The 24,095-nt window shown below is 44.5% G+C and overlaps 1 protein-coding gene across 1 annotated transcript; it reads right to left on the minus strand.

The window, feature by feature from the left end:
• Window positions 1–7,139: 7,139 nt before the first annotated feature.
• SCT (secretin) lies at window positions 7,140–16,681 on the minus strand. Its single transcript, XM_073350612.1, has 5 exons — window positions 16,593–16,681; window positions 14,915–15,019; window positions 12,292–12,396; window positions 9,840–9,959; window positions 7,140–7,380 (listed from the first exon to the last, which is right to left on the minus strand). The coding sequence occupies exons 1-5, from the start codon at window positions 16,679–16,681 to the stop codon at window positions 7,269–7,271; spliced, it is 531 nt and encodes a 176-aa protein (XP_073206713.1). The 3' UTR covers window positions 7,140–7,268.
• Between the last annotated feature and the right edge of the window lie 7,414 nt (window positions 16,682–24,095).

The following is a 24,095-nucleotide window of genomic DNA, read 5'->3' on the forward strand; positions in this document are numbered from 1 at the left end:
ACAAGTATTTTTTGGCTGCCCGACCTGAGACACCTTTGAGGGAGGCTGATTTTCAGAGAGCTGGTGCTTAGCACTTTATGAAAATCTACGCTCTTTAAACTGTTTCAAGCTGGGTGCCCAGAATTGCCGATCACTTTTGCAAATGCTGCAGGCTGCCGTATCTGCAAAGTATTTTGCCATCCTGGGCTGAAAGGCACTGGTGCATTCAGAGTATTCAAATTCTATCATAGAACGTTTCCCTTTGTCTCTCTATAAAACTACTGGAGCATGAATAAGTCAGTCGATTCCCATATGATCATGCACCATGTCAGAGCCTAACAAGTGATGGAGTTACTAACAAAGATGCTAGTTAGTAAGAAGATTGCTCAATAGAGGAATATGTGCTTTAAAATCTCATTTGTGTAAAGAGGCTCGCGCTGCATTATGGTAACACCCTGTTAAATAGAGACCTGATATTACTGTATGATGTTTCTCTGAACAAAAACTCACTGTTGTAATCATTATTGTTTTGTCTCTTATATTTACTTGGCAAGGATTTGTAAACCTAAAACTTTCTAAATAGGTTTTAAAAAAATCTTATTAAAAGGATCATTGAAGTGAAAGGGTGAATGACTGGAGGCTGTAACAGAAGAATGCATGGACTATTGATTTACTGCAGTGGTTCTCAACCAGGGGTATATGTACCCCTGGCGGAATGCAGAGGTTTTCCAGAGGGCACATCAACTCATCTAGATATTTGCCCAATTTTACAACAGGCTACGTAAAAAGCACTAGCAACGTCAGTACAAACTAAAATTTCATACAATGACTTGTTTATACTGCTCTATGTACTATACACTGAAATGTAAGTACAATATTTATATTCTAAATGATTTATTTTATAATTATATTGTAAAAATGAGAAAGTCAGCAATTTTTCAGTAATAGTGTGCTGTGACACTTTTGTATTTTTGTGTCCGATTTTGTAAGCAAGTAGTTTTTAAGAGAGATGTAACTTGGGGGTTCACAAGACAAATCAGACTCCTGAAAGGGGTATGTTAGTCTGGAAAGGTTGAGAGCCACTGATTTTACTGCGCTTGAAGAGGAGGACAGGTCTTGTGGTGAAAGCATTGGACTGGGAAAATGAGAGAGGATGGCTCTGTTTTAAGGCCCTGGACTGGCACTCAGGAAATCAGGGTTTAACTCCCTGCTCTATCAGAGTCCCTGGGTGATCCTGAGCAAGTCACTTAAACTCTCTGTGCCTCAGTTCTCCATCTGTAAAATCGGGATAATAAACCTTTCTTTCTCATGTCTATTTAAATTGTAAGCTCCTGAGGGTAGGGACTGTCTCTTACTATGTGTATGTACAGCACCTAGCACATTGAGGCCCTCATCGCAGGCCTGGTCTACACTAAAAAGTTAGGTTGACCCAGCTACATCACTCAGGTGTGAAAAATCCACACTCCTGAGTGACGTAGTTAAGCAAACCTAACTCCAGGTGTAGACAATCTTCTGTCAACTTCTCGCGGAGGCGGATTACCTATGCCGATGAGAGAAGCTCTCCTGTCAGCGTAGGTAGTGTCTACATTGAAGTGCTACAGCAGTCCAGCTGCAGCATTTCAAGTACAAGCCCTCAGGTGAAATCTTGAGGTACTACCATAACACAAATAAAACAACTTCTAACTTGTCTTCCCTGCCTTTCCTTTGGATTTTCATCTGACTGCTTGTGACATTACCAGGGTACAATCTGGACTCAATTCTCCAGCCTGAGATGCCTTTTACACTGCTTTGCTGTGAGAGCAAACACTGCTGGTTAGCTCACACACAGCCTCCAGCATGTAAATTAAGCCCAGCTATTCTGTATGAGTGCTATGGCCAGCTATTCATGAATTACACTCAAGCAACACCAGAAAATTCCCAGCCCCAGACGTTCTCCCAGAAATGTGCATTTTGTACAGCCCAGCCCTCTCCTGGACAACACACGCTCATATAAATCCATCATTTCATTAATAGAAAATGATATGCACAAATTCTGTTCTCAAATGGGATTTCCCCAAACACTTCAGTCCAAACACTCCAGTTTAGATAAAATAATAAAGCAAGTTTATTTACTACAGACAGATTTTAAGTGGTTACAAGTAATGAGGCATAAAAGTCAGAATTGGTTACAAAGAAATTAAAGGTAATACCTAACTTAACAAGCTAAGTGAATTCAAAGCAAAAGGTCTCTCAGCACATGCTTCAGCTGTCTTACAGGCTGAATTCATTTCAGATAGGATCCCTCCCTCAGTCCAAAGCTGTTACTTTGTTCCCTAGGTGTTGTGGTTGCTGAGGATGGAGAGAAAGGGAGGAATATTGTGGGGGCACCTGTTCCCCATTCTTATTCCCTTCTTTAAGAATCATCTCCAGCTGGGGTTCAGGAGACAAAGTGTAAATTTCTCACTCACACTGTTTTTCCTGCCAAAGAATGGCCACTTAACCAGGTGATGGTCCATTTGATTTTGTTGATACCTGGCTGAGGCATCAGTTTGCCTTTTTCTCTGATGAACTGGTTTGTGTCTGCTTCCCCAGATTTGGAATATGTCTCAGTAATGTCATACAGTAGAATTTTTTATAACTTTACATACAATGTTGCCACACTTATTTTACCAGGGCAATAATGACCAGTTACTTCTCTGTTTTCAAATGATACTTCACAAGGCATACTTTGTACAAAATTCACCATAGTCTTGTAATTGCGGTTACAGACGGTCATACTGCACATGGCAAAGCTTTCCTAAGAGGAATTTTACAGCAGTGTTTTGTGGCTTGGCCTTGAAGATAAGCAAAGATTTTTATTATCACTTGATGATAACCTGTCTTTTCATTCCCCTTTGGGGCACCTGCCATTGGCCACCATCAGAGGACAGGATACTGGGCTTGATGGACCTTTGGTCTGACCCAGTATGGCCATTCTTATGTTCTTATTATACCCAGTATCTTGCACTCTCATGACAAGCCATTGTCCTGAAGCTTTAATTCATTTTGATGTTTCTTTGTGTGGCACACGTTGGCTAAAGATGTTTAAAAGGTTTGATTGCTGTAGTGAGCCAGCCACGAAGCAGAGTGGATTCTTTGTGGGATGCAAGGTCATTACTTAATGAGACAAGGCTGCCACTTTCAGGATAGAAGTCTTGAGGGCTGCAGAGAATATGGTGGCTTTTGTTAGTAGGGTATGATTCACTTATGAGAATCATTAATAGAAAAAAATTTACTGAGAATGAGACTAGATGAGTGTGAAAATAGGTTTAATCTCCATAACAGAATGGTGAGGTAACTAAGTACCTTACAAAGCAAGGAACTTGAGAGCTGGCTGTGAAATGGTTGATGGATAATTTGAAGCTTGTTACTTTCCTGACTCTTCGCAATTTGTATTTTAGGATGATATCTGTGACTAGGGACATAATAATGGTTCTCTGCAATCAGTGTCCCATTGTGCTGGGCAATGTGCATACACACACAATGACGTACTCTCAGGGCCAGATTAATCTTTTGTGGGCCCCGGCGCCTGGACTGGGGCCCCGCCCCCACACTCCACCTGCGTTCTGCCCTGAGGCCCCATCCCCACTCGGCCTCTTCCCCCAAGGCCCCGCCCAGCACTTGCAGGGTGGGAGGGGGCGGAAAGGGGTAAGCAGTGGGTGTGGCCTTGGGGGGAAGAGGCTGAGCAGGGGCAGGGCCTTGGGGCAGAGCAGGGGGTGGGGTCACAATCTGGGTGCCTGGGCCCTGTCTGAGTGTGGTCCTGGCACCAGTGTAAACCCGGTACTGGATACTCTGACCTGAAGAGTTCATGTTCTAAACAAAGTGGGAGAAAGGGAGGATTATCTTCCCCTATTAAACCTTGGGAAATAAGGTGCAGAGATGAGGTGTGGGGGCTGGTTGAAAATCTTTGTCTCAATACACTTTTTCTATGGAAAACGGAGATTTTGATTAAACAAAATCTTTGGAAAGTGGCTGCTTTCTCCAAATTTGATTTTTTGATAAAAAGCCAAAAAAAAAAAATGTTTTCAGCACTTTTGTGGTTTTATGGAAATTTTGAAACTTTCAGCTAAAATTTGAACAAAAACTTCTTGTTTTCATCAGTCTTCAGGGGGGTGGGAACTCATTTTCCAATGACTTCTAAGGGTCTGTCTTCACAGAGAGTTAACCAGGCCTCTTACTTGGGTGTCATCTTTAACCTGTCTCCCTTCCACACACACAGCGCACACTGGAGTTTAGTGGTGCTTTCAGCCCAGACTGGCTGACTTGCCTAAGGCTTTAGGCTAAAACCTGAGTGCTGCTTTACCTCTGGCTGGTAACACTGCCCACACTGCAGTGAGGATAATCCGCAGACTAAATCCCTGAGTGCTGATAGTCCTCCGGTGCCTTCCCACAATTCCTCCCCACCGTGTCCCCAAAGGACGAACTCTCTCCTACAATTCACTGGGGAAGAATCAGAGTGGATCAGTTTACTGCAGCGCAGAGAACCATGGGATGTGTCCCCAGAAACCATAGTGACACGTGAGTGGGCACAGCACCAGTCCGGGCACGGTAGCTTGGGTAGGGGTTTGCAGGGGGGCTGCTTAAGCCTGGGAAGCAAAGACAGACCCTTAAGTGACCTCCCCAAGGTCATACAAGTAATCTGTGAGGTGAACCCAGGTTTGACTAAGGAGAGTATACGCTGTACTAGAACAATCAGTTTAGCCAATCTGAACAAAATCCAATCATTTTCACAAGCGGTGGACTTTCTTCTTGCTGAAAAGACCAGGATCTCTGCAGATTTCTGTCCCTGCCCCCCCTTTTGGTTTGGTTTGGTTTTGCTCTTGGCTTTGTGAGATTACATTTCACCATGTCTTTTACCTGCAATGATTGTGTCACTTCTTATTTCTGCTGTGGAGTTGGAAAGCAATTTCTCATAATGGGGTTTTAAATACAGAAGGGAGTGTAAGAAATCTAATCTGAAACGCTCCTCTCGATATTCACCCCACTTGGCAAACCTTATGGGCATTCTTCTGTTTTGAGGATTATTTTCAGGGGGGAAGGCTGAATAACACATGCTTTTTTGCTGTGTGTTTTGCATGGAGTGCTCTGCTCCTTTACCTGCTGCTACTAGTGATTTCCAATCTAACAACAATTCTGAAGCTGTTATTTGCTTCTACCATCTTAGTCCTTGTTCTGCTGCTTGGCAATATAACAGCACACCATTTTTTACATCATTTTTCTTTCTTTTCCTCTGTCTCTTAGGTGCCTGCATCATCCAAAACTCAGCTTGTCTTCTGGTGGGAGACAGAGTCATATAAAGAGGAATGTAACTTTGTTCCGTTTGAAATGACAATGCCTTGTATTCACTGCTGTTCAGCTGGGCCAAAATGTTCAAACGTGGGGACCTAAAGTTAGGCCTTGTCTACACTTGGGGATAACCCTGATTCGTACATCAGTAGCTAGCACTAGTGCTGACCCCCTAAGTGTAGATCTAATCAGGATAATCCTTGTAATCAGGGTGAACTCCAATAAGCGCAGCAGGTCCAAACCCCAGCTACACTGAGGCACCTTCCTCACCAGGCATGTAATCATATCTTAACTTTGCTTTTTAGCCGTTGAGTTAGCTGGCACAGTGCTGAGCGGCCAGTTTAGGGCAGTGCAAGTCCCACTCAGCATCATGTCTGGCTGGCACAAAGCAAAATGTGACTTAACTGACTGACCACTGCAGACAAGGGCAAGGTTAGCATTGTGCCAGCTAACTCAATTGTTAAAGCCTGTTTAAACATGATTACATTTCCTAGTGAAAACAAATTCTTAGGGGTTAACACTAGAACAATTGCTGGACTCTGGCTGAATTGAGGCTATGTTTGAATATAGGCAAGATTTGAAGAGTCCAATTCCATGTTTTAGGCACTTAATTAAACATGTAGGGCTGAATTTCAATGGGATTTGGGCACCTAATTCACTTAAACTGCTCTGAAAATCCCAATCAAGGTGCTGTCAAAGCCAGGTTTGAAAATTTTAGCCATGCTGCTTTTAGTGGTTTAATCACATAAAAATTCCTCCAAATATTCCTTTGAGATTTTTCTAATGTTTTTGTAATAGAAAGTTACAACAGCATGGTTTCCCACATGCTGCAATAAATGGAAGCTGGCCCGTGAGATGTGGAAATGGTTCTTTAAGTGTTACATTAAGGGAAAGACATATGTTTGTGTAAGACTAAGTGCTTTGTAGATGTTTCTGAAAGAAAAATGAATGGTAGTTTTCTGATGAGCTACATCATACACAGTCTTACAGGCAACATGGAATGCTCTCTACATTGTTCTTTAGCTGCCTTATGTTTAGGGATGACAGCTGAATCTATTACTTCTGCATTAGAAGTAGATCCCTTGATCTTTTCAGGAAAGATAATCAGAACCATGCAGTGTGAGTAGCATGTACAAACTTGAGTATTAAGAATGAATTTCTGCTTTTTGGTTGGCTACAGTGCCTCTCTCTAACTGCTAGAAGACCAGTCCTGTAAACAGAAGGGCAGAATCTATTGGAAATTGATCCATACGTCGCTGCCATCAGTGTAGTATAGTTCTCACGGAGATCTTTGTCACAAAACCCACCGCCCATCTGACGTTTTCTGCTTAAACAAAAGCACTGATCTCTCTTTGTCTGTGTGATGTCTCCTGCTCTGTCTTTCTAACATCGGGGTACCAGAGTAGTGGTGAGACTCTCGCTGAACAAAGAGGACCAGATCTTCAGCTGGGCTAAATCCACTGACTTCACTAGAGCTATGCTGTGTGATGCCAGCTGAGGGGGGGGGTGTGGGTGTGTGTGCGCACACGTACGTACACACATACATATATAGATATGGGACAGAGAGGGAAGGACATTTCTTGCCCTGACCTAGCAATCCCCACAGTGCTGTGCATAGCAGCCTTGCTCCTGTATTCTCAACTGCTTTCTGGTGCTTGACCAGAGGAACCAAAACACAAGCCAAAGCACAATAGATGCTGAAGAATTTTTATTAAAGTTTAGAAACAGACAGGCCTGGAACAAAGTATTGTGTAAGCTGCTTCCATCATTCACGCACCATCTACTAACCCCACCCTCTATTTTACACTAATATACACAGTGCCCTTGATTACATGCTTTACTGTTATTTTGGCAGTTTCTGATCCCATCATTTACACTTGAACCTGATTCAGTAGCTTCCTTATTTATTTGTAGGCTGCACACGGAACCCACCCCACCAGGCTGTAGTTTATGGAGAGGTTTGGCTGCTGTTGTCCCCTTCATTTCTAGTCCAGAACAGACATGTCTTCTTTCATCTCTTCAGTCAGTGGTTTGGAGGCTGGGCAAATGTATTGGCCGGTCATCTGAGTGGCTTCTCTTGCATCACTCTCTGACAGGCTGTAGTAGGACAAACAACAGGGAAGAAGTCCAGGATTCCACAGGGGAAGTGGACTAGAGGGTAGCGATGAGACTGAGTTACAAAGTTAAGGAAAAAAGTAAAATGAAACACCTGCCAGTTGCCCTAAATTATCATCATCCACCTGATGGTGGTAGACTACAGCCAGAGCAGGTCTCGTTTTACTAGGCATAGTACAAACACAAAGTAAGAGGCAGTTGCTGTCCCAAAATACTTACAACCTACAGGGACAAGATGGACAAAGGGTGGGAGAAGGCAACTATTATCCCCATTTTACAGATGGAGGAGCTAAGGCACAGAGAGATTAAGGCCATGTCTACACTGTAGGGACTATAGCGGCCTAGCTACAGCATCATAGCTATGCTCTGAAAACCCTGCAGTATAGACACATCCTACTGAGACACAAGAGGCTTTTCCACTACTGTAGGAACACCACATCCCTGAATGACAGTAGCTGGACCAACTGGAAGCATTCTTCCATCAACATAGCTTCGGCCACACTGGGGGTTAGGTTGGCATAGCTTCGGCACTCCGTGGCTCTGGATTTTTCAGACCCCTGAGATCCATCACCATGGCGACGTGAGTTTTGAGTGTAGACTGGGCTACATGACTTGCCCAAGATCACACAAGAAATCTGTGGCAGAGCCAGAAACTGAGTGCGGATCTCCTGAGTCCCTGTCCAGTTCCTTAACCACAAGACCACCCTTCCCTCTCCTAAGGGGACCAGGATGGTTGATTAAATGCCAATAAGAAAAAATAGTGAGATCACCTTTGTGGCACTGTCAGTAACTTTAAAAATTAACTGATGACCTGGCTCAGAATATTTCAAATTCAGAAAAACTAAATAAAGATGGTATGGAAAATGAGTTAGAATAGTTAGACTTTTCGACAAGAAGTGGAAGATGGCTTGGTCCAGAATGTTAGATCCAGCCTCTCTACAATCAGAGAAATATTTTATTTTCCCCCATATTACTTCATTTTAATAACTACCTCATACAAGGGGTTTTTTAGCCATCGATCTCAAAGACAGGTAAGTGTCAGAAGGTGAAACTGAGTGTCGTATGCGCTTAGATCTCCATAAGCATAACATCAAAATTATCCTGAAGAATTGCATAGAATTTAAATGCATTTCTATGATGATAGCTACATGCTAACTTGTGTTTCAGCTATGGAATTGTCCCTGATCTCTATGCAAACAACCTCTCATACATGCAGGCCTCGGCAGGATGACACTGGATGTAAAAATTTATGACAGACCCAAAATAAGAGACAAATAAGCAACAATAAAACGCTTCAGGAAGGGATGAGGAATGATGCAGGTTTGATTTAGTTAAAAATGTGTTTAAAATTTTCTCTGGATCAGCTGCTGTAAGTCCACGGAGGTCAACTAAGCTATATTGATTCACACAGCTGAGACTCTGTCCCGGTAGCTTTAGTGTTAAATGTCTCTGATGATAATAGTGAGGTACACCAAGGTTCTATGTAAAGTTAAGGCTGTGATCCTGTGAATTCTCGCTTGTGGGAATAGTCCCATTGGGATTCATGAGAGCAGAACCCTTGATAAGTATTTGCAGGATCAAGCCATAACTTTGAGTCTAAAATGAGTGACTTATAGTACCCAGTCATGAGATGTCACCATCTAGCATGTACAGAATCCAGTTCATTTTCCTCTCTCATACATTGTCTTTTGAGGCTAACCATTACCTTTATGAGAATTTAATAGAGATCCTATCGGAGTATCACATTTATAACATTAGATCTAAGGAATTGGCATCAGTTGCATTATAATTAACCCCCATTATTTCAAAACACTACAAACCTTAATTACCATCCCTTGAGTCCATTGGCATAGAACTTGTCATCTCAGCTGTGCATTTTTCCCCTTGTGTTGAAGCTATGAGCTAAAGACCTAGTTCTGCAAAGCCCGTAAGGGTAGGATTTTCCAAAGTGACTTAGAGCCAGATTTCAAAGGTTTTTAGGTGCCTAAAGATGCAGAGAGGCTCCCAGTGGGATTTTGAAAAGTGGCTAAGCCTAACTCATAACTGAAATCAACAGGCCTTAGGCATCTAAGATGCTTTGAGAATGACTGAGGTGCCTGGGCACCTATCTGCATCTTTAAATGCCCAAAGAACTTTGTAAATGTGGTCCTATGTCATGTAGTCAATAGGATTTGTGCTCCTAAATCACATGCTAAACACATGGACAGCTTTGCTCATGTGAAGTGTTCCACTGAAGCCAATGGAAGGAAAAGAGAAGTGTAATAAAATTAGACATGTGAGCCTGGCTAGCCCATTGACAGAACATCAGCCTTTGGCAGGCTTCAAGTCCCTGTTCAAGTAAATACTTTAGCCACTCAGATGCTATGATAATGAAGGCCATAGAAGTACCACAATCAGTCCAGGTTATTCTTGCTGATAGAATAGAAACATACTGTACATACCTATCATTCAGAAAGCTCTGGTATAACCACATGAAGCAAAAGTCATCGTAAGAGCTGCCGGTCTGATGTGTCCTTGGTATATCTGTATGGATTAATCCTTCAGAGCCATCCACCTCATCACTGATTTGGAGGAGAGGGGGGAAGAATACTGTTAATGTCACCCATGCCACCTGCTTTTGGGGAATGTTTTTCCAAGCAAAAGCTGAGCTACTGTGAACAAGATGTTGTGATCTGACACCTTGAGTAAAGCCAGTTCCTGAAGGTTACACTGATTCCCCTGTATCTTAATATACAGTGACAGCCTGTTTCCTTCTGTGTTTCCAAAGGCACTCTAGTATTTCCTAAACCAGAGAAGTTTAGTAAAGAAAACAGCTACAACAACTGATACAAACGAAACAAGTTCCTGTACAGCTTGAGTCCCAGTTTTGGCTCTCTTATTCAGCAAGGACTGCATGCTGCCTGGAACGCTATGTAGCACACAGAGACATTTAGTGGCTGAATAATATACTGCAAGTAAGCATGGCATTACAGGGCCTATCTCCATCATGTTCACAGACGGACACAGGTTGCCTTGCCACCTCCTGCTAGGCTGCAGTTGTGACATGTAGAAGCAGTGACTTCTGATGACATATGAAACTGACCTCCCACATACTTCCCTGCCTGATTATTGATGGGACGTGCTACAGCTGGGTGTGAAGGCTTATTGCGGTTGTGACATAGGTGAAAGCACATGTGCCATTGAAAATCACTAATTTTCTGAGGCAAAAAATTTTGGGCCTTTAATTAATTTGCTGCTGCTATTCTGGGAGCTCACTTCTGTTCTAGGGAGAGGAAGCCAATACAACAAAGACAAACAGAAATGCCGGTAGATGCTTCCTCTCCAACAGAAATCCACTTTGTTGATCCTCTGAATAGGGGCAAATTGTGCTCTGATCTCCTTCCTGGCTGCTGATGGCAGTATATATACTAGCCAGCTGGAGTAGGGGGCTGGATATGCTCAGCAATTAAGCCGGCATTCCTCCCAGTGCATTCTTGTGTAGTGTGGAAGGATTCTGCCTCGTTTGTGGTATTGAAGCAAGAGGAATGATTTTTCCTTCTATGACCATCTTCCCCTTGCATACTAGCAGAAGACAGGCTATAGTTATATAGCTGACTCCTACTATGCTAATGATTGTATTGTACAAAATATCACGTCTACTTCAGGTACGTATAGGTGCACTGTAGGGGTCAATGAACCAGACAGTGTCTCTAGCTACACCTCAGCTGGGGAACAGAAGTGGCAGCAGAGAGAGGCTGTTAGAGTTGTTTTTGGTTGACTTATCTGTCCCCTAATATACAGGAAACATTTATGTAAATATGAAATTCAAGACATGGAAATGAAATTCAGGATTATCATAACCTCATCTGACACAAGAGGAATGATAAGGCAGGGAAACAGTGGCCTCAATCTTGCAACATCTCTCTATAAACTGACCTTCTAATCCATTGTAGATGTTAGCTCTGGAGAAAGATGCACAGTATTCTTACATGGCTAGAGTTACTATATGAGTCAATGGTCACAAATTGGGATGAGAAGGGGAGAAAAGATGGGGAAATAGTGATGCCCAGAGAAAAGAACACCAAGAGATGGCTTGCTATGCCCCTCAGTAGCACTGCCAGTGGGAGTTCCTTTCCTTTCCCTTCTCTTGACCAGGAAAGGGCCAGGACTGAATTAGGCCTTAATGCTTCCATTGATCGTTGTGCTCTAGTTATTTGCTAGAGCCCAGGGGTGGGATGGGGGTGGAATGTATTGCACTAAGTGCCTAGAGGCCTGACTTAGATTGGGGCCCATTGCACTAGGTATTGCATGGAAAAAGACAGTCCCTGCCCCTGTCGCTGCAAATTGATATAAAAGGCAAGACTTGACAGGTGGGGCAATGGAAAGGGCATTGGACGGGTACTTGGGAGACCTCTGGTCTGTTCCTAGCTCTGCTACAGACCTGCTATGTGACCTTGGGCAAGTCATCTCACCTCTGTTTGCCCACCGCTCACCCTGTGTCTGCCTGGTTTATTTAGATTGTAAGCCATTCAGGACAAACTCTCTCTCTTACTATCTGTGAATGCACGTGTGTCGTATGATGAGATGTGTAGGGCAACCTTAATAGGTGATGCTACACAAGTGGGGGCGGGGTCATGTTGCAGAGGGGTGTTTACATGCTTGCGACTGTACATCAGACACAGGCAGTCAAGGAAGGCTGAGCTGTCGTAGTGAGTGGGCGGGGAACAGTACAGAGCTAGCTCTGGTGTCTGAGGCTTTCAGAAGTCCAGGAAGTACACACTGCTCTCTCTCCCTGGAGGATGGGGACCTGTCACTCTGCATTCTGGGTGCCTGTTTTCTAGCTGTAAGCTGACACCTGCGACGGGTTGAATGGCCAATAAGTCACTTTCCTTTCCCAGTGGATATATTTGTTACCTGCGCTTGTAGCCCACCAGAGACTTGATTAGTTTCTGAACCTGAGCGTTTCCTCTCATCTTGCTGAGTTCGCTGGTGAACGTGCCGTCAGAGTGCCTTTGGTACCTGTGCTTCGGGAAAGAGAGAAGAGGCATGGACCTGCCCTGAGGCTGCTCTCTCTGTTCTACGGGACTTCGATTACACCTGCCATTGCTGCACAGTGGGGCCTTTCCCGCTCAGATAGGCTCCTGCTCCCAGCACTGTGTATTGGGATTGTCCCACAGGCTCAGAACTTAAAGGGGAGACAAGCTGCCTCTCTTGTGCCTATGAATTATGCCCTGGCGTAGGTAACTGAAAACGAACAGTTCTAGATGGGCATATGGCTTACTCTAGACAACATACGATCAAGCCAGCTGTTCATATTTAGAAAGGATGATCAATTTTTTTTATATAACGGTGCTGTTCTCCCCCCACCCGCCCCCCGGCAAAAACATCCTCTAGTTGCATGAATTTCAAGGGAGTTAAATGGTGTGTGGCTTCCCCCTGTTCCTTAACGATAGCTTCAAAATGTTGGCATCTGTATAAAGTTACAAACCTTGGGCTAGATCAGGGCCAGGCAAACTTTTTGGCCTGAGGGCCACATCGGGTTTCCAAAATTGTATGGAGGGCCGGTTAGGGGAGGCTGTGCCTCCCCAAACAGCAAGGCATGGCCCGGCCCCTCCCTGCTTCTCGCTCCCTGATGGCTCCCCCAGGACTCCTACCCCATCCAGTCCCCCAGTTCCCTGTCCCCTGACAGCCGCCCTGGGACTCCTGCCCCATCCAACCACCCCTTTTCCCTGTCCCCGACCACCCCTGGACCCTCCATTCCTGACTGCCCCCCACCGCCCCATCCAACCCCCACTTTCCTTCCTGACTGCCCTCCCAGGACCCCTGCCCCTATTCAAACCCCCTGTTTCCCACCCTCTGACTGCCCCGACCCCTATCCACACCCCTGGCCCCTGACTACCCCCTCGAACTCTCCTGCCCTCTATCCAACCTCCCCTGTTCCCTGCCCCCTTACCGCACTGCCTGGAGCACCGGTGGCTGGCGGCATTACAGCCACGCACCGTGCAGCACCGAGCACCGGGTCAGGCCACGGCTCTCCAGCTGCGCTGCCCCAAGAGCTCGCAGCCCCCCCCCCCCCCCCCCCCGAGCATTGCGCCGGCGGTGCAGTGAGCTGAGGCTGCGGGGGAGGGGGAACAGCAGGGGAGGGGCTGCGGGCTAGCCTCCTGGGCCAGGAGCTCAGGGGCCGGGCAGGAGGGTCCCGTGGGCTGGATGTGGCCCTACCTCTGGCTAGATTGTCACTTTACCACCTGCCCTGGGTAAGTGGCCCTGCGCAGCTGTGCTGGCCCAGGAGCACACCAGGGAGGGAATTGCGACTCTCAGACTTGCTCGAGGGGGGAAGCCGCCGGCTACCAGACTACACCATTAGAGCAGTTCCCTTCCCACTTCACACCAGCTCAGCTCAGCCCATGGCTGCACCCAGTCCCTGCTCCTTCCCACCCTGCACCTGCTCAGGAAGGGGAGAACTGGCCCTGCAGAAGCTGCTCTCCCACCGGTGCTGCGACCTGAAATGTGGGTGTCCCATGCAGGGGAGTAAGGGAGCACCGTACCTTATTATTTGTATTGCAGTGGTGGCTAGGAGCCCTAGTCATGGACCGAGACTCCATTGTGCTAGGCACTGCCCAGACAGAGCAACAAAAAAAAATGGTCCCTGCCCCAAGGAACATACAGGGTAAGAAAACCTTCTAAGCGATAACCTTTTCCCCCCTGGTGTGCAGGCACGTAGGGTGAGTGATGATTTAGCCCCTTAGTCTGACATGCAAGGAAGAGGAGAAGGCAGCAGACTCTCTCTGTTTTTTCACTTGTTACCTCAGGCTTGGAATTGTGAGTGTACAGCGACACACCACACCTCCATTGGCATGGACACCCCAGGGGAAAGGGGAAGTCCTTATTCCAATCTTCCTCAGGCAAAACTCCCTTCCAGTGCGTTCAGAGGGAGCTATGCCTGAGTGAGCTCTGCAGGGCTGATGAATGAGCTCTCTAGAGTCAGACCTGGTTGCATGCAAGGTAGGGTATGTTCCTGAAGCACTAGGGCTGGATTCTGCCCCATGCTGGCTCCCCTTTTGGGCTGCTCTCGCTACCAAAGATTTCACCTAGAGAATTTGAAGCTGCCTTGAAGCAGCAGTTATGGATTCCTGTGTGGAAAGTAATCACCTGTGGCTTAGCTGGCTTTATGCCACTCACTCCTAGCCCCCCTCTTGTTGGAAGTAATGGGCCATTGGAACATCCCCGGGGGGGGGGGCATTACAGTGTGTGCCAGTTAGAGCAGCCCTGAGATGGCTTTAGCTTTTGCAGCAGCTGATCTGGCTTCTGGGTATCGTCAGGATGGACGGTTCAGAAGCTCAAGGTGCACCTGAGGATCTGGCCCCAGATTTGGAATCAGGCTCCAGAGAAGGCCAGGCAGTTTGCTTGCTAGTATGACTGGCTTGATCTCTAGACCCAGTCTATAGTCTCTCTTTTTTGAGGCTCATCATGATCTTCTTATACTTTGGAGTTCAGAGGTCACAACAGCACCAAGCAGGGAAGAACCAGTATTTTTTACCTTTGATTGAGGCCCACAAGAGATTTGACTAACTTCTGCACGTAGGCATTTTCATTCATCTTGCTGAGTTCACTGTTAAATACCCCGTCAGCATGTCTCCGAGCCCTGGGAGTTTAGAACAGAAAACCAAAATGGCTGCAATGCCATGCTTTATATGGTGTGGGTGTTTAAAACCATCCCTTTGGGAGAGGGGGGGAACCTGGGAGGCAGGATCATAGCTAGCCATTAATAGAAATCATAATGACCTTGACCCAAAATGGGAAACGGGAGCTTTCCAAGTAGGGGCGGGGGAAGAGGGTAAAAAGGCAAAGGTTCAAAGCATAGAAGGAGCAAATATTTAAAGGTTTAAATATATTTTAAACTAACCAGAAAGTAAAAATGTCTTATTTTCCTTTCTTGCTAGATTTAGAAAAGCCTGCTGATCATATATGATGGAATACACCCCTGTGTTCACACCCTACACACAAGTGTAGTAGTCTTTTTACAAAGTATGCCTTGTAACATATTGTTTGAAAACCCATAATTTGTGGGTCAGTATTGTCCTGGTAAAACGTGTGTGGCAACATTGTATGTGAAGTTATAAGATTCCCCTGAAATTATAAAAAGGAGGGACAAACACCCCAAGGCTTCCTGTGTGATGTTGGGCGAGCCACTTCGCCCTTCTGTGCTGTAGTTCCCCATCTGTAAAATGCGGAAGGTACTGTCCTATCTCCACAGGGGTGCTGTGAGGAGAAATACAACAAAGTCTCTGAGGTGGTAGAGTAATAGGGGACATAAAAGTACCTGAGAGCAGGGGTGCTGGAACAGTTTTTATAGTGGGGGTGCTGAGAGCCATTGAACCAAACTGTAAGCCCTGTATATAATGGAAACCTCTTCAAATCAGAGGGTGCTGCAGCATCCCCCTGCACTCCTAGTTCCAGCACCTATGCCTGAGAGAGATGGGATTTGCAAGCCTGGGCCACTAGAGTGTCTCTTTGGTGCAAGGATCTCTATGCCTACAGGTCTAATAAAGCACCTAGCATGCTTTGGCATTGTGTAGATCAGGTAATGATACTTGGTGTAGCAAAGAACTTCTTCAAAACAAAAAAGACACCTCACTTAAATGGATGTTTCACTGAAAAGAAATGTCCAGGGTCTACATAATATCACTCCTCAGAGCCCATAAGGTCAGACCTTCAGGGGCTCTACTTTAGTGGAGTCACACTGATTTACCCTGGCTGAGGGCCTGGCAGTACCCATGTTTTGTCACCAGTTGGTTGGACTAAACTAATCTATACAGAGGAACTCTTAGTGTGGAATAAGAATATGCACACAGGGAGCTAGTGCAGAATAGCTATTGTGCTTTAAATTAATACCCTAGCTATTTTGTACTAATTTCCCCATGAATTCGCTATGTAGAAAAGCCCTAATTTAGTTACACTGTTGCAAACTTGAGTGTAGACACTTAAAATGGTTGAAGAGTGAGTGGGTCTTTTCAGTTTAGCTTATTCTGTTCTGACTGCCAAAATAAGAGTGTCTACACAAAAACTTGCATTGGTTTAGCCAAATCAGTTTAAAAACCAAACAAACAGTTGCAACTTCTGTATATAGACTAGACCTTAGTTTTCTAGCTGCTGGAGCCTTAGAACAGAAAGTCATGGAAAGAAGAAGGGGGATGGAGTCCCAAAAAGACTCTTACCTCTCTAGAGGAGGAAGCGTTGCTGAGAGCTGAGACAGGACAACCACAGAAATAACTAGCTGCCAGAGTCCAGTCAGCAGGGAGGCCATGATGTCTCCTGAAATGAAGCACTAGGTTTTGTGAGCAGTAAAATGAATGACCCTGTAATTTGTTTGGAACAATTTACCGGTTGCACAGCACCAGATATTGCTATGTTACTAACACCATTCTAATTAAATAAGGCAGTTCTTGCCAACAGAGAGAGCATTCTGTTAAACGTAAAAGATGAGCAGACCCAAATAATTTGCCCAGCCAGTAAATTACAAGCTGTTTGTACTCTATATGCCCCAGTGAAACCACGGTTTTGATGTTTTAATGTTGGTATTCAGCGCAATATAGAATGAATAGACTGATAATACATCTGGGGCAAAACACAATGGAGCAAATCCCACTCTGTTGCAACTCAATATAAGTCAAAACTCCATGGATGAATTTGGCCATATATTTAGAATTGGGAGGATTAAAAAAAACTCGCCACCACCACTGAACACATTCAGCTGTCAAAATACCTATAGAAAATCCAAGTCTAATATTTCAAACTGTAAGGCAAAAAAGTATATGCAACACTATATTTCATCCGGACAAGCTGGGGGCTTGCCAGTGCTGATAGCCATGTTCAAGCATCCATTTGACACTGGAAAGGGGTGAGTAGCCAGTCTCAACATCTGCACCTTCAAGGAAAATCTTCAGGCAGATGTTTATATGTGTATTTTTTTAAAAGATTAATCTGAAAGATTATCACCTGCAGTTGGAGCATGACATGTTTTATGGACATTGGGGTGTAGCCATAGCATAAATAAGGACAAATCCCCCAGAGAGGGCAAGATCATAGGAAAGCAGTGGGAAGAGAAGCATGTTCTACTCCAGGCTGATGGAATGGAGAAGGAGGAAGAGGACAGTGGCAACCTGCAGAGAATGCTTGCTACATGAGAGGTTCCTTTCAGTGAGCTTTGTCTAGGCTGACTAGATATGTACTGGCCTCCCTGTTCCCCAGAATCCCACAGAAAGAATACCTAAACTTCACTAAATTCCAGTCTGAAGGATCACCCCTGAACCAGCAGACACCCAAACAGCTCCGTTCCAAAGCCCATGCCATCAGCACAAATTATTTTAGCCTACTGCACATCTCTTAGGGCTTGGGAAACCTGGAGTCAAGTCCCTGCTCCACCACTGATTGCCTGTTGTGAACCTGGGCAGATTACTTCGCCTCTCTGTGCCGCCGTTCTCATCTGTAAAATGCAAACAGTACTTCTCTACCTCACAGAGGCGTGCTGAGAAAAAATAAAGCTTGTGATGTGCTCAGGTACTGTGGTGCCATATAAGTCCTTTGGATAGATAAATTAAACCACTATCCAGATCAAAGATATCATGGTTTTCTGCTTGCAAAGAAATAGATCCTAAATTTCAAAATAACACGCACAATTTTCTCCCAAATGTCTTGGTTCAAAACCCTCAGTGCATATCTGTGCATGTGAGAGCTAACAGCAGAATACTTCTACAGAATTCAGGGTCCTCATGCTTGGATGCTCAAATGAGAATCTGAGCAGACAGTAGGAAAGAGATTACTTAAGGTAACATCCAATATGTTAGGAGAGCTGTGAGGAGGACAGAAGTTCTGTTTCACAAAGGATTTTGAGATTCTTAAATTTGACTTTGTTCTGAATCAGAATGAAAGCCAAACATATTTGAAATAGTTTCCGAAGGAAACTAATAATACAAATTTTTAAAAAATTCAAAACAAAAAGTCCCTTCAAAACAAAAAATCAAAATGTATTGTTCTGAAAATGTCGAAATGGGACATTGTTGGAACTTTCCCCCCATTTTTCTTCTGAAACAAAATTCCAGCAAAATCAGCCTTGTTTTCAATTTCGACAGAACTACGTATTCTGACAGAATATGGTTCCCCTGCAATTCCTCTGAGGAGTTTATTATCCAAGGAGAGAGAAGTAGAGAGAAGCAAAGGGAACAGGAGGGGAGGGGCCTTGCAGATGAGTTCTGGGAGGTTGTACTCTGCACAGGGAGAAAAGGCACAGAGGTGAATGGTGAGAAGCTGACATACAAGGATCAGATGTCATTAGCCTCTTTGCCTCTTCCCATGCATACAAATCTTGCTATTGGTCAGAAAATTATTCAGCCCTCTCTAAAACCCTGATTTTTGGCATTTGACTCACTGCCTTGCTCTGACCCTACCATGTGAAGAATTTTCATTTACCTAACATTCATTTTTAACAGCTGACCCATTATTCTCTTACTATAACCAGGGGGAATAAAAGCCATGAGCTAGGGCCACTGGATAACCATATTCTACATTGCAAAGAAAGAGAAAACACTGTGATTCAATAGAAATGTGCCCCTTTGTCTAATTCACCTCCCATTCAGCACCATTAACAAATGTCAGCATAGATTTTCAGTACTTACTTGCTATGTTCACGCAGGGCTTCTTCACTCTCTCACACCCGCAATGTGCCACTAATCCATTCTTGCCTGCACCCCCTATAAATATTCATCCCTTATCAGGTACACTAAATTAGGTAAAGATGGAAATGAGATTAACATTTATTAATGGCACTGATATCCTGGCTGAAATGTATTTTTAATTGCACTGTAAACCCAAGCAGGTAGGTACAGCCGTTTGACTGACCATTTTGCCAATGTTTGTTGGTTCCTGTTTCGGGGATGTAATAAAACTAATTTGTCAGACAAACATCCCTGGACTGATACTGATGATATCAGTAATGACTAATTGGTTTTGAATGTCACCAGCATGACCTCTCCTAGCTTTAACTATCTGCTTGATGGGATTTTAATACATTTCCCCCATTTTTGTTAGGGTTTTGTTTTCAAATAGCTGAGAGAGAGAGTGTGTGTGTATCCATACAAGGAACGCTCTTGATATTTGGATGTATATTACAATAATTTGCAAACAGTAATTGTCGAGATTCAGTATCTGCACAGTGGGTGAGGTTCTGGAACATCCTCCCAGAGTAGGAGCTGTGGAGGCAAACAACCTAACTGAGAGCTTGAAAAATTTATGAGTGCAGTTGTCTGATGGAGTTGCTTGTGACAGTGGGGGGCCAGGCTGGGACTCCTAAAGCTCATGCTTCAAAGTTTCAACCGGCCACCAGCAGGGGTCAGGAAGAGATTCTCCCCCCTCCTTACCCCCCAAATGTTTTCTGTGAGGGATTTTTATGTCCTTCCTCTGAAGCATCAGGGATGGCCACAGCTGGAAGTGGTATATTGGATGGGGATAGCCGGGGCTCTGGGGTGGCACTGAGGTGCTGGGCTGGCTGGTCCCTGCTCACATGTGCAGGATCTAACTGACGGCCATAGGTGGGGCTGGGAAGGAGCCTCCAGATCAGCTTGGCAGTGATGGTGAGGTTTTTTTCATCCTTCTCTGCACCATGTGGGTGGCTCACTTGTCAGCATTTTCTGGGTATATCTCATTTGCTCATTGTCCTACCATTGTAGGGGCCTTGGGCACTGGTGCACCTCGATCCTTCCTATTCTCTGCCTTTATCACATTGTAGTCTAATCTCCGGTGGCCTGTATACTTTGGTCTAATTTCAGTTGCTGGGTTTAGTGTGCAGCTGCTGGCTGGTGTTGACAACCTGTGATACACAGGGGAGGTTGGACTAGATGATTTGGTGGTCTCTTCTGGTCTTAAACTCTGACTCATTTTAGGGCAAACCTTGACTGGTCTTAGGTAGGAATAACCCTGGCTTTGGAAAAACAAGGCTGATGCTGCTGAGACTGGAGTTGCCTGGACAGATCAGGGAAGAGTCATTTCCTGGAATAGCAGAGTTTGCTGCAGCTCAGCAGTGGGCTGCCTACTTAGAATTGTGTGGGGAATGGGCTGGGCCTAATCAAAATACACTGACATCAGTGGAAAGACTCCCGTTGACTTCTGTGGCCTTTGGATCAGGTTAGGTTCAGTCAATGTTCTTAAAGGGCTGGAAAGAGAGAGAAAATAGAATTATGCCCTTTCGTTGCATCTTCATGACATATAAGGTAGCTTGAAAGTATTTTTCATTAAAAAAATGAATCTCCTTGTCCTCTACCATAGAAGTTTGAGGAATATTAAGTCTTGTCTTCCCAGTTTTGTTCTGGAGGATTCTTTGGAGGAGTAGAGGATTGGAGCTTTCTCAGCTCTCAGTTAAAGAGCTGGAAGGGACCTGAATTTTCACAAAGAGATCTTTTATCCTGACTGTTTGGCATACATTAGGGTTAAACGAGAGTTAACAAAAACAAACAGATAACAGAGTTATAAATAATGTGATGGAGGGCCAGAATGTGACTATAAGGGACAGCCTTAAACAAGGAATGGTGTGTAAATTTCACCACCCTAGGAGGAGCCCCCAGAGGCATTTTGACTCAGACACCCTTCTTAGGCACGGGAGCTGAATCATGGATGTACAAACTAAGAAGAAAAAAGCTTTCAGGCTTCTTTTAACATCATAGGTAGCTAAAAAGGACCCAAGCAATTTTCTCCTTTTCCAGGGATCTGTTAATAGTCCTGAATTTCACGCCACCTTTGATGGAGCTCGATTAGTGTTTTGCAAAGCCCTTTGAAGCACTCAGATGAAAGGCACAAGGAAAAGATTCATCATGATGATTAATTAAATGGCCCCATGATGGCAGCAGAGGGTGAGTAATAGGAGAGAGCTTTTGGATGCTTGAAGAGTGACGGCCTCTGAAAACTGGAGTAACTGGACTCACCTACCTTCCTACTAAAAATACATTTTTCCTTCTCACCAGCACAGAATGAAAGGGCTGTGGAGAGCTGGAGAATGCAGAGCGTTCTTTCAGCATCTCTGGATTCGAAGGAAGTCTTTAAATAGAGGGGTTTTCTCTCCTTTAAAAGTCCCCCTGTTGTAGGAAGCTTTCTTTATAGCACAAAATCCCCTAGCTTTTCTGAAATGGCCTCCTCTCTGGGTAAGAGTAGTCCCCAAAGGGCATCCTAGAAGATGTGCCAAACCCATGGAGAACTGAAATGCCACCTGTGACCACCACCCTCATTTTTAATATGGAAGTGCCACTCCCAACTTGCAGCGTTCCGAGTTGAGATGAGCGCTCTGGCTCCATTAGACTGTAATAATTAGTGGGATTTCTGTAGCACCTCGAGGCCCCAAACTAGATCAGGGCCCCATTATGCAAGGTGCTATACGAACATATAATAAGACACTCTCCCTGTCCAAAGAGTTTACAATCGGAATAGACAAGACAAAGGGAGGATCATTATTCTCATTTTACAGAGGGGAACTGAGGCACAGAGTGATTAAGTGACTTGCCCAAGGAGACACATAGAATGTGGCAGAGGCAGGAATTGAAACCCACATCTCCTGAACACCAGTCCTGTGCTGTAACCGAAAGACCCTCCTTCCTCTCATGAGTATGTGGTACAAAGATTTATGCAGCAAAAAAAGTACATGTGGCTATTTGAATGGCTGTAGGATGCCATTAGATACAAGGACTTGTGCAAAGTGCAATGGATACATGAATAAAACAGATCCCAAAATCAAATGCTTACTGACAAGAAAAGAAATGACTTCCTACTCCAAAATTAACACCCAATCCTGCTCACACTGAAATCAATGATATAACTCCCACTGACTTCAGAGGGAACACGAACAGGACTGTACTTCCACAGAGCAGGGATTTAAAGATGGGAGAATGTACCAATCTAAGCCATGGCCAGATCCTTAGCTGATGTAAAATGATGTAGTCAATGGGACATTGCTGATTTACCCCAGCTGCAGATCTTACCCCATATCTTCCTCTCCCTATTTGAGTAAGCATTCGAACGTGGGGTGGAGATTCCCAGTGAAGCACATGGAGTTTGATTAATTTTTGGCTGTAATCACCATAATCTAACCCAAAATCACTGTACAGGCATCATTACAGTGAAAAGCTTCCACTCATTTACTTTAAAGAATGACAAGGAAATGAAAATTATAGCCCCTGATTGATTCCTGCTCTTCAAATACCCATCGTGCACACTAAGAAGCATGAAATCTGCAATCTGTGGCTAGGGCTGAATTTATACTTTCTTGATGACTGTCATGCATATCTACAGTCCATTTATCAGGGTCCAACTAGCCTCATGTCTGCCCCAAGTCAGCCTCTGTCTGGGAAAAGGATGAAAATTATTTGCTTGGAGATTTCACATGGGATGGCTTTTCTTATCTTTTACAAAGAATAGGGTCAAAAGGTTCATGTCTTTTTTTATGGGAGGCTGGTGCTAGTGGAAACTGACCATAAACCACTGATTGCTGTTGCCAGAAAGGACCTGCCAAACACACCCCCTCCCCCAAGAATACAGAGATTATTTTTTCAGCTACAAATGTCTGGTTTGCAAATTGAACACAAACATGGGGGAGATTTGGTGATCGCAGACACATGCTAAAGAATTTGACAGAAAGGCAGTGGAGCGAAGTCTGGAGCTAGGTATAGTACATGTTAATCTGATTCAACAAAACCCGTCCGGTCTCAGATGAAATGTAGACTGTGATTGCTAGGCCTACATCTCACGCTGAGACCCCGGAGAAAATAATTGAGGCTATTACAGCGTGTCCAGGGAAGTATATTCCTGGTCCCTATTATCACTTTACGGTGGAGCTCTCAGTACTAAATGGGTTATTTTTTAAACTCACTAGGATGATGTTACAAAAAAATGTTTAAAGGGATCGATTAAGGTAATTTAGGGATTGAAGAGAAGGTCCAAAGACATTTTATACTGGCCTCAAATGAACAGCAACATTGAAGAAGCTGTCAAGGCTTGTCGTATATGCCAAAAACACAGGCCAAATCAAGCAAGAGAGCCCATATTAGTGGCACAGGAAAAATTGCCCACCATGGAGCAAAGTATGCATAGATTTGTTTACATTGGCTGGAAAGAAAAATATGTGCTTGTCCTAAAGTATTATTCTCACTTCCCTGAGATAGCCTCACTGGACGATACTACAGTTAAACAGGTGATTATACGTGTCAAATCTGTTTCTGCGAGACATGGTATACCTGACGTAGTAATGTCTGACAATGGCCTGCAGTTTAGTGGGCATGAGTTTAAAATGAAGTATGGGTTTTGATATGTAATCTCTAGTCCCCATTATTTCCAGGTCAACAGGTTGGTGGAAAATGGTGCCATAATAACAAAGCATCTACTGGAAAAGGCTGTGGAGTCAGATTCTGACCCATATTTAGCCCGGTTAAATGACCGAACGGACCCAGTGAAGGAGGGTTGGCACCTGCTGATGTGTTCAACAGAAAACTGAAAACAAAAATGCCTGCACTGTTAGAAACTGATGCCAGAGCACTGGGGACTTGAAGACATATACATGGACACGGCTAAACAACAGCAATATGATTTTATATCCTGGGAGCTGCTACCACTTAGTGAAAATGACACTTGTGCATATCTATAGCAGGAAATGGTTACAAACACCAGTGGTATCACATGAGGCAGCC

Source organism: Lepidochelys kempii, chromosome 6, assembly GCF_965140285.1.
Source record: "Lepidochelys kempii isolate rLepKem1 chromosome 6, rLepKem1.hap1, whole genome shotgun sequence".
Taxonomy (NCBI): Eukaryota; Metazoa; Chordata; order Testudines; family Cheloniidae; genus Lepidochelys; species Lepidochelys kempii.

What these genes read in the sequence shown, in the direction of transcription:
- SCT (XM_073350612.1), bottom strand. Translation starts at nt 16,681, where the DNA reads ATGGCCTCCCTGCTGACTGGACTCTGGCAGCTAGTTATTTCTGTGGTT. An exon ending in CTGGTGGGCTACAAGCGCAG is followed by an intron (nt 9,960 to 12,291) that starts GTAACAAATATA and finishes CCTCCAAATCAG; the next exon opens with TGATGAGGTGGATGGCTCTG. An exon ending in CAGAGCTTTCTGAATGATAG is followed by an intron (nt 7,381 to 9,839) that starts GTATGTACAGTA and finishes GTCCTACTACAG; the next exon opens with CCTGTCAGAGAGTGATGCAA.